At 36.2% G+C, this 10,000-nt stretch overlaps 1 protein-coding gene across 1 annotated transcript in view; it reads left to right on the top strand.

Annotated features, from left to right (window-relative positions):
* The window catches only part of LOC119581164, a 29,291-nt gene that overhangs the window by 5,818 nt on the left and 13,473 nt on the right, over positions 1–10,000 (top strand). The window contains exons 3-6 of the mRNA XM_037929548.1: positions 2,235–2,330; positions 4,220–4,387; positions 4,858–4,982; positions 6,277–7,778. Of these exons, the coding sequence (XP_037785476.1) occupies positions 2,235–2,330; positions 4,220–4,387; positions 4,858–4,982; positions 6,277–7,778 (1,891 nt within the window). The remainder of the gene's footprint in view (positions 1–2,234; positions 2,331–4,219; positions 4,388–4,857; positions 4,983–6,276; positions 7,779–10,000) is intronic.

Genomic DNA, 10,000 nt, shown 5'->3' with positions numbered 1-10,000 from the left:
AATATTTAAATTACATTTCACCAACATTGCTTAAGTTTAAATCTTTAACATCAGTATAGATACGAATTCATTAGGGAAACGGCATTTGTAAATTTTATATTCGTAACCAATGCCACTATAGGGATAAATTGTATAATATTTTAGGTATGGAAAATGTGTTCAAATTTTTATTATGGAAAGGAAAAGGAAATTACCATAATTTCATGTGTACTCAAATTGTTCTGGGCTTTTTGGCTTAGTGATTGGATTTACACATAGATGGCTCCACAGGTATTCAGTCATTGAGGAGTCAGTGACCAATCCGCTTAATCCTACTTCATGTCATTCTTGATTTTTGAAGATTAAAATATATATATATATATATATATATATATATATATATATATATATATATATATATATATATATATATTGCTTTTAGTCTTTTGATAACCTTATAATAATCATGAAAAAGATAGTAGTTACTGACGGTATCATTTTTGATAGCATTTTTATTTGTGTGTGTGTTTGTGTGTGTTCAAGAAAAAGGGAAATCAGGTGAGGACAAGATGGGTTACTGATCAACTCTTATGGAACCATTTATGCACAATATTCATAATTTACAGTACGTGTACCTGTGTACAAAAGGTGAAAGCAAAGAGAGGTGATATTGAAGATTGTATATCTGTCTAGTGGATGTGATTATTTTTGTGAAAGTCATAAATTTTGGTGAAAAAAAACTGTTATACACACAGGCAGACAATCAACCATATTCTCATGCACAAATAAACAGGCACACACAGATCAGCTGATAAACTTATAAGCAGCTTCACATATACATATAGTACAGACTCACTCTAACAATAATACAGTCAGGCAAAAACAAATATACATACAGATATCCACACATTAAATTATAGTTCAGACTCACTTTGACAAAAATTCACACACAGACAAGCAAACACACATGCATGCATATGTACATGCACACATATACACTCATACACACACGCATGCACACTAATACATGCAAACTTACATGCATACACATGTACATGTACACGCACACACTCACACACATACATGCATACACACTTGCATATGCACATGCACAAACACACATACGCATACTTGCACACACACACACATATGCACATGAACGCACATGGGCACACATACAGGCGCACACACACATATATGCAGGCACATACACACACATGCAGGTACATCCATACACATTCAGGAACACAGACCCACGCATCCACACACACATACATGGAGGCGCACACATACACATAACCACATGCATGCATACACATACACGTACATGCACACACACACACACACATGCACACACACACACACACACACACGTACATGCACACACACACACACACACACACACACACACACACACACACACACACACACACACACACACACACACACACACACACACACACACACACACACACAACACACACACACACACACACACACGCACACACACACACACACTACATATATATATATATTATATATATGCACGCACGCAAACACACATGCACGCAAACACACATGCACGCAAACACACATGCATGCATGCACACACACACACACACACACACACACACACACACACACACACACACACACACACACACACACACACACACACACACACACACACACACACACACACACACACACACACACACACACACACACACACACACACACACACACACACACACACACACACACAAAGGATTAAGCAAATGCATGGTAACATGTACTGATGAACATGCACACACACATACACACACACACACATATGGATACACGCATGCATACGCATGCACACGCACAAAGAATTAAGCAAACACACACTAACATGCATTGATAAATATGCACACACAGGTCAACATGCAAACATATCTAGAGACAATCTGACAAAGTATTTATTCATCAAGACAAAAGTAAATGCACAAAACAAACAGACAAACACACACATACACTAAGTAATGAATTTCATTGTTTTCCAGGAAGAATCATTGAACACCTGAACAAGAGTATGAACAAAGAAGTGTTACATACTCTTAGAATTTATTAGAAATGACTTGTTAATTGATGTGTCATATATTCAGTACATTTATTAACCAAAATCATGGTACTGACCACTTTGTGTTAGACACTGACACAATGTTTGTATTTCTAAGGTGAAATTGGACTTATATTCTCTTCTCTATTTCCAGGCACATATTTTTAGGGTTCACAAAATGCGGTCAGTTTGTCCTTTCATACACTCATTCTTGTGACACAGATGATCACACACTGCAAATGATACACAGGTTTGTAGTCAATATGTCATTAGTGAGCTCAGTGGTTGTGAAATATATAATGCACTGTAAAAAAAGGTTGTTTGACAATCTCTAAACATCATTTCTAGAATAAGAAGGGCCAGTGTCATAAAAGTCAGTGTTGAGAAAAACGTCTTTGAATGTTTGTTCCGTTAATTGAAATTCAGCAAATAATAATTTTAAAAAATAAATAAATAAATAAAATAAAATAAAAAGAGAAAAAAATATGTTACTAATCAGACTGTGTTGTTAATCTAATCTAATTCTTTTAAAGACATATTTTTTTGCATAATGAAAATGAAAAATATTTTTCACAAAGTACATATATAATTTTTTTTATGGTAGTGCTTTCAAAACAAACAGTACAAAAAATATATATTTTTAGCTGATTGATTAATAAATTAGCTCCTGGATCATGCTTCACAGGAGTCACATGACCCAAAATACAGGTATTAGGCATACACGAGCAGCCACTTTGCTGGGTGTTCTGCATGTAAGACTGGCACACATGAACATTCATGTGCAGTGACAAGACTCTATGCCACCCCTTTGAAATGTTATTTCCTCTCTTTGTGCATTAGTGTTTATAGCTTTTTTGCCATTTTCCAATGGTCATATTTGTCATTTGATTTGCTTTATCCAGATGGAAATTGACTGTTTTTCTTGCATAGACTACATATCATCTCTCTATGTAGTCTATAACAATAATAATAACTATAAGTAACATTTTGTTAGTTGTGTCTTTTTTTAGTTATATTTTCATAATATTAAATTTTCTGTAATGCAATCTGCACTGCTAGTCACGTCAGGCAGGAATAGGATGCTGAGCATGGAAATGACGTCCTCAGTGAAGCTGGTGCTCTTCCAGTCATGGCTCACGGACACCACATTCTTTTATGGATGGAAATATTGCAAAAGCCCCTTTCTAAAAGCCAAATGAGTCTAATCACCCTCCAAGAGGTTTGTGCACTCATGGCAAGTCTTTCCCATCACCACAGCCTTCAGCCAATACGCTCACAATGGCAAGTTTACGTCACCCCGGCCCGCAGCCAAATTATCCCATGACAGCATGTTCACATCACCTGCCCCTCAAGCAAAAATTTAAAATGATTTGCTGGTCTTGTCATCCAGATCAAAGGGGGTTAAGTCATTTACTGCTGTTGATGTGTTTAAACCATTTCTCCTATTTCGATTTCTAAAGTTTTTCTATCATTTTATTGCTTAGAAATATAGAGAAATAAAATTCCTTTGACAATAATTCTATAAAACATTCACTTTTTTTTTTTTTCCTCCCCCTCCCCCTCCCCTTTTTTATTTCATGACCTTTCCTTTCCATTCTGTAACTGTAAAATCTGTTACCTGTATACTGAAAATGGCATATGACTTTAAGGAAAATATAAGATAGTAAAAATGGCCAACCTGAAGCTTTACGTTGCTATGTATTAAAATTGCAGCCATTTACGGCAATCAGTCACACGGAATATAAGATTTTAAGTGAATTGGATTTCAAACCAACGCTCATGCGGCATCCCTCGTGCACTGGTGACATTATCCATTATAACATTTATAGAAACAAACATTTCCATTTTGGCAGTAGGCTTATCTCAAAATTGGCATTTTTGGACATTGGCCCTTCTAGCTCTAGGCCCTAGATATGATCCAATGATTCCTTCCATCCGATGTAAAACTTATATATTTTTTCATATTTCTTCACATTGAAGGATAATGAGGCAATCACTGATCATTCTGATTTTGTGAATATGAACAGATACATATGATGTTGCATTTATCTTGATAACAATTTCCTCAAAATTGTTTTTGACGTTTCTCTTGATAGAACGTATTTTTATAATATTTTCTTTGATTTTTTTGCCCTACAGGTACAGGCTCCACTGGTGGGTGTTTGTACCTTATGCTCCATTGAGGAAAGTAGCAGAGGTAATGCTCTTTGGTGACCAGGACCTCCAGGAGAGTGTTTATGAGAACATATTCATCTCTGTATGTCAGTGGCCAAAGGACCTCTCCAAAATTCTTGTGTATGGCTGCAGGTAAATGATGACAGAAGGACTAGTTAGGCACTGTATCCATGGAAAGTTTAAAGTGCATTTTTTTTTCTTCTTCTTCTTCTTCTTCTTCTTCTTCTTTTCTTCTCTTCTTTTTTTCTTTTCTTTTCTTTTTGTTTCTTTTCTTTTCTTTCCTCTTCTCTCCTCTTGTCTTCTCTTCTCTTCTTTTCTTATTTCTTTCATTTTCTCATTTCTTCTCTTGTCTTTTCTTCTTTTCTTTTTTCTTTTCCTTTTCTTTCCATTTCCACTTCTACTTCCACTTCCACTTCCACAGCTGCTTTACGGAGCCATGGATCATTCTTTCAAAATGAATGACATTTGCATTTAGTTAGTAAAATCAGAAAAAAAAATAGTTTTCCTTTGTTTCTTTATTTTTTTCTTTTGCATTATAAGATGGTGATAAATTTTTCCAGTTCTTTTCTTCTTCTTCTTCTTCTTTTTCTTTTCTTTTGCAGTATGATTGAAGGTCTTGACGGCAATTCTTCACAAACTCGTCGGTGCTATATCACTATTACAGCTGTCCCATCCCTTGATAATTGTTCAGCTTGCTACCAAGTGGCTACATCATATGAAGAAGATGGTATGGAAACACTTGCTTTTCTCTCTTTGTGTGTGCAGATAGCATGTATGTGCGTATATATATTTGATGTTTGTGCAGAGTAGATACAATTTTTATATTTTTGGAAGCAGTAGTTTCTGATGTGATTTTTTAAAATATTGTAATTGAAATGAATAAGAAAATTGTGCTATATGTATTATTTTTTGTAACTTATTATGTTAAAGAAGCTTAATTAACTTCTGGGGGATTCATAGGTGATACAGAGACTTGAATTTGTAGAGTTAAGCTTGGAAGTCTAAAGGTAGTAGTCAGGTGTAAGAATATCTTTGACCTAGAATGACATGTTCTTGCTCTGACAAATAGACATAATCAGTACAGAATTAGCCCCTCTTTGTGTATGTGTTTGTTAATTGGTAGGTGTTTTGTCACAGCAGTGTATGTTCATGTGAGGAAATGTGAGGTGATTGTTAGTGAATTTTCTGTTTGCATTTACTCTGTGTGTGTGTGTGTGTGTGAATTGGCTGCCTGTCATGTTGTAATTAGCTGATATTTGACTTATTTGTTTAAATGATTTTAGGTAATGCAGTGTAATATTACAATTCATAACAGTTGTAGGTTTTCTAAAGAGATCATTATTAACCCATTAACTGTTGGTTGGATTCTCTAAGGGGATGATAAATATTGGGGGGTTCAAAAGGCTGTCGGTAAAGTGTATGGGGTTGGGGGTGGTTTATAAATGTTGGAAGTTAGCTTTGCTTCATTCAAACTTTTATTAGCCTGAATCATATAGTTTGGTGAGACTGTTGTGATGTCTGCCAGCGAAAAATTACCAGCTTAAACTCAAGCGACTGTTGAAGCATTCAAATATTATTTCTAAGTATTTTCAGCTTTGCTCAGTGGTTGAGCCATTTTTGTTTAGTTTCCCAAGAGTACTTTATCATTGCTAATGTAATTCTACCTGTGTTTTTATTGATACACTGAAATAAATATATTGCTTTTCCATTTATTTATTCACGGATAATAATTTTTAAAAATGTTGTTGCAGTGAGGAATTACATCAGCTTTTTTTAAAATAACTTTAGCTGAGTGTTATTTTTAGATCGTTATTCTAATGACTAGGTACAATACTGCCTTTTATTGCGAATAAAGCAATGAAGTTTGGTTAGATGTTTGCATCATGTTACCTCTGGTATATGATATTTCTTATGAGATGGTGTACATTTATCACATAAAATATGTGTTCAAAAGCAATTAAACAGCAGTCTAATACTAACTGTGATGTCCTTTCATTTAGCATCTTCATATTATTCTTCAGATTTAGCAGAGCGGTGGAACAGCTGTGCACGATTCAGCTGCTTACAACATGGGATCACAGTGCACACCAGCTTTGAGATGGTGCCTCCTTTCCCAAGATTCCTCCCAAATGTACAAATGAAGCGGGAGGGCTTTGTGGTGCTTAATGCTGGCAATTTTATCCATGTGCTGAATGTTAACCTTGAAAACATGGACAGAAAAATGAAGGAAGTAGAGACAGAAATATTAGGTATGAGAATCAGTGAGATAAGTTCTGAAGAGAGAGATGAGGAGGAGGAGAGTGATGATGAGAGAGAGCAAGGGAAAGTTAAAGAAAATAGGGCCTCTTCAGGTAAGCAGTACTGTGGATCAAGCCTCAGATCAGGCAAAGAGTTCAGTGTGATGGACAGCTCAAGCAGTGATGTTGACCTGGAGGCAGATGGCCGGAGTAGTTGTGAGGAGGAAGAAGGAACTCACAATGAAAAGGATCCAAGCAGTATTGAGTCTAGTACAAGTAGTCTGAAAGTTACATTGAACACTGGGGGTATGTGTGGGTGCAGTAGTTCAATGAGTGATAAAGACAGAGAATGGGAAATTCTGATTGGAAGTGTAGCACCAAGAAATGATGAGAGGGCAAGAACTGAGGGTTGTAATAACATTCATAGGATGTGTGAAAATTATCCAAGGGGCAGTACCATGGAAGGTCAGGGTATGTCTCATAGACTTGACATCAATGACTGTGATAAAAGTCCTGGCAGTTGTTTAGATCAAGATGATGGTGCCACAGCTGTCCAGGGCATCGTTCGTAATCTCTCGCTCAAAGATTTTCAATTGCCTGATGATTCTCCATACCATTTTTATGGAGAAAGTGACACTTTTAATGATAACGACTCAGACGACTCAACCAGGTGCTCGCACATAAGTGAAGATTCTCGCCTGGGCCGCTCAGATCTCAGGGACACAGTGAGCATTAGTGATAGGTGTAAGAATGGATCAAATTGCTGTGGAAATAATATAAAGGCCGATGATTGTGCCTTTAATACTCAACAACAGGGTAGAATGGTACTTAGAAGTTCAAGTGAAAGTTCCTATGGGGAGAAGACACCAGTGAAACTCGCAGAAAAAGAATATGAATTCATAGATGAAATTACAGACTCCCGACATGAAAAACTTAGTGTGTTCAGGCGAAGGCGACTGGCTGACAAGAAATACGAATTTTCAGATGAGAACATAGAGAATGTTCCTCAAAAGTACAGCAGTTTCAGAAACCAGAGTCGGAGATTGATCATGAGTCCCTCTCGGTCACCACGGTTCCGCTCAATGGGTGTGCCATTATCTGAATTATCCATAGAGCTGGGTGAGTCATCCGGCTTCATAAGATCCATGTACGAAAAGCTTCTAAGTCCAACCTCGGGTAGTGGCTCTCCCAGCGATGTACTCAGACCCATCAACCAGAATATCACTAGTCCCATCCTATCACCTCGAGATGATCGCTGGAGAGAGGAAATTGATCGATTAGAAAAGGTAAAATCAGGAGTTTTTTGTAGTATGCATGCATTATCTAGATTGGGTTTTCCTTTTCTTTTCTCTTTCATTTTGTAGAATAGCAGGCATTTGCTACATAAGGTCATGGTACTTGGATAAGATTATTCATATAGAATTTGACATACTGTGTACTTGATATGGTAATTAATTTGCAGAAGAAAATTGTGGTTGAAAATTGAAATGCCCAAGTAAATACTTTGACTGTTATGCCCTCCTTCAGTCATACTGACCATGGATGAAAATCACACAAAATAAAATGTTATGTTTTAAAAATTCAAATAATGAAAACCCCCATCCCTGACAGCCAAAGCTTTAATTTCAGCATATCTTACAATGTTACAATATTCTATCAATAAGTCTTTTGTGGAATATCAAAGTAGTCTATGTCCATTTTCACTGGAATTTTAAATGTGAAAAATATACATTTTCCCGAAATTCACCTGCAGCCTAAATGGCCTTGTGTTATAGGAGATGATGAAGGAAAGCATATCTACCATTTACAAAGAAAAGAGCTCTGGCTGATCTACTTCAAATAGAAATTGTCGGACAATGTATTATTTTTTGGCATGATTAGTTATAAGTAAAGGAGACTGATTTTTCTTCAAAATATTGCAATCGGCATCTTCCGTTTTAGCTTGGCCTTTCAAAGTAGATGGTATTGTAATAGTAGAACGAGAGATATACACTTTTACCCTTCTAATTTGTTATTTTATTCTAGAATCATTATTTGTAACATCAAATATAGAGATAGATAGATAGATTGATAGATTTATATATATATAGATAGATATATAAATAGATAGATGTGTGTGTGTGTGTGGGTGTATGCACGTGCACACACACGTAAGGGTGTGCATGTGTGTGCACTTTTTTTTTTTTTTTTTTTTTTTTTTTTTTTTTTTTTTTTTTTTCCCCAAAAAAAATAAGAGAATAACAAACATTATTATTAAACATGGGGATGAGATAATCACAGTATTTTTCCATTTATTTAATCCGTTTATTCATCTTGCCAATCTCTATTGATATAGGTACCAGTACCCCTATCTGTCTATCTGTACAATTAGTCATATGTGAAAAGATGAGTGAGTGAGTGTGTACATGTATGAATGTTGTGAAACACAAACATACATGCAGGTACATGCAAGTAAATGTATGTACAAATTATATATAGTTATTTTCTGTGTTAATGTGATTTACCTAACAAGCATCCTTTTTTTATCAGTCAAACAAAGATCCTTTGCAACTTTCTCTTACAAAATAACTTGTAGCATTATAACTTCTTATATTTATATTTTATTTATGTCTAGGTGGTTCTACTCCTGTCCAATCTTCCCTCTTGATACCCTTTGCAGACAATCAGAGACCACTTCACCCACCATTCCATGCCCCCTTTCTGTAGGAGTCCTCCCTTATATTTTTTATTCTTTTCCCCATTTTCTTTCATATACACATGGTACACGTTTCAGCTTCAGCTCAGTAACTTCTAGCTGCGCCAGTATAAGCCATGCATTTTCTGCATTGTAAATGATAAAAGACCAAATCTGGCCACTGGGAGGCAGGTGGGGGAGGAGGGAGGGATGGAAAGGAATTTTATTTTCAGATAAAAACTGTACCATCCCCATTGATGAAGGTTGACCAGCTTTTGGGTCGATATGTATGAATTCCTCTGGAGCTTGCAAGGAATCCATCTCAGAATTGGCTGAAATTCTACTGAACATATTTTGATATGAATAATGAAGACTTTTAGGATTTAGCTTCAGCAGCCTTTCAATATATGGGCCTTCAAAAGAGAGAGAGAAAAAAGAAAGAGAGGCCCACTGTTTCCACTAGTGGATCACTACTGTTAATTCATAGGAGGTTTTAAAGGCAAATTGGTATGGGTATCCAAGCAACCAATCAGCATTTCCATACCTTTTCAGGTATGGAAATTATTTTGTCTAATGCTGGGAATTAGAAATCGCCCAATTTCTCTCTCTCTCTCTCTCTCTCTCTCTCTCTCTCTCTCTCTCTCTCTCTCTCTTCTCCTTCTTCTCTCTCTCTCTCTCTTCTCTTACTTTCTCTCTCTCTCTCTCTTACTTTCTCTCTCTCTCTCTCTTCTTTCTCTCTCTTTCTCTCTTCTCTTCTCTCTCTCCTCTCTCTCTTCTCTCTCCTCTCTCTCTTCTCTCTCTCTCTCTCTCTCTCTCTATCCCTCTCTCTCTCTC

The sequence above is a fragment of the Penaeus monodon genome, chromosome 14 (assembly GCF_015228065.2).
Source record: "Penaeus monodon isolate SGIC_2016 chromosome 14, NSTDA_Pmon_1, whole genome shotgun sequence".
NCBI lineage: Eukaryota > Metazoa > Arthropoda > Malacostraca > Decapoda > Penaeidae > Penaeus > Penaeus monodon.
This window is presented reverse-complemented; position numbering and strand designations above follow the sequence as displayed.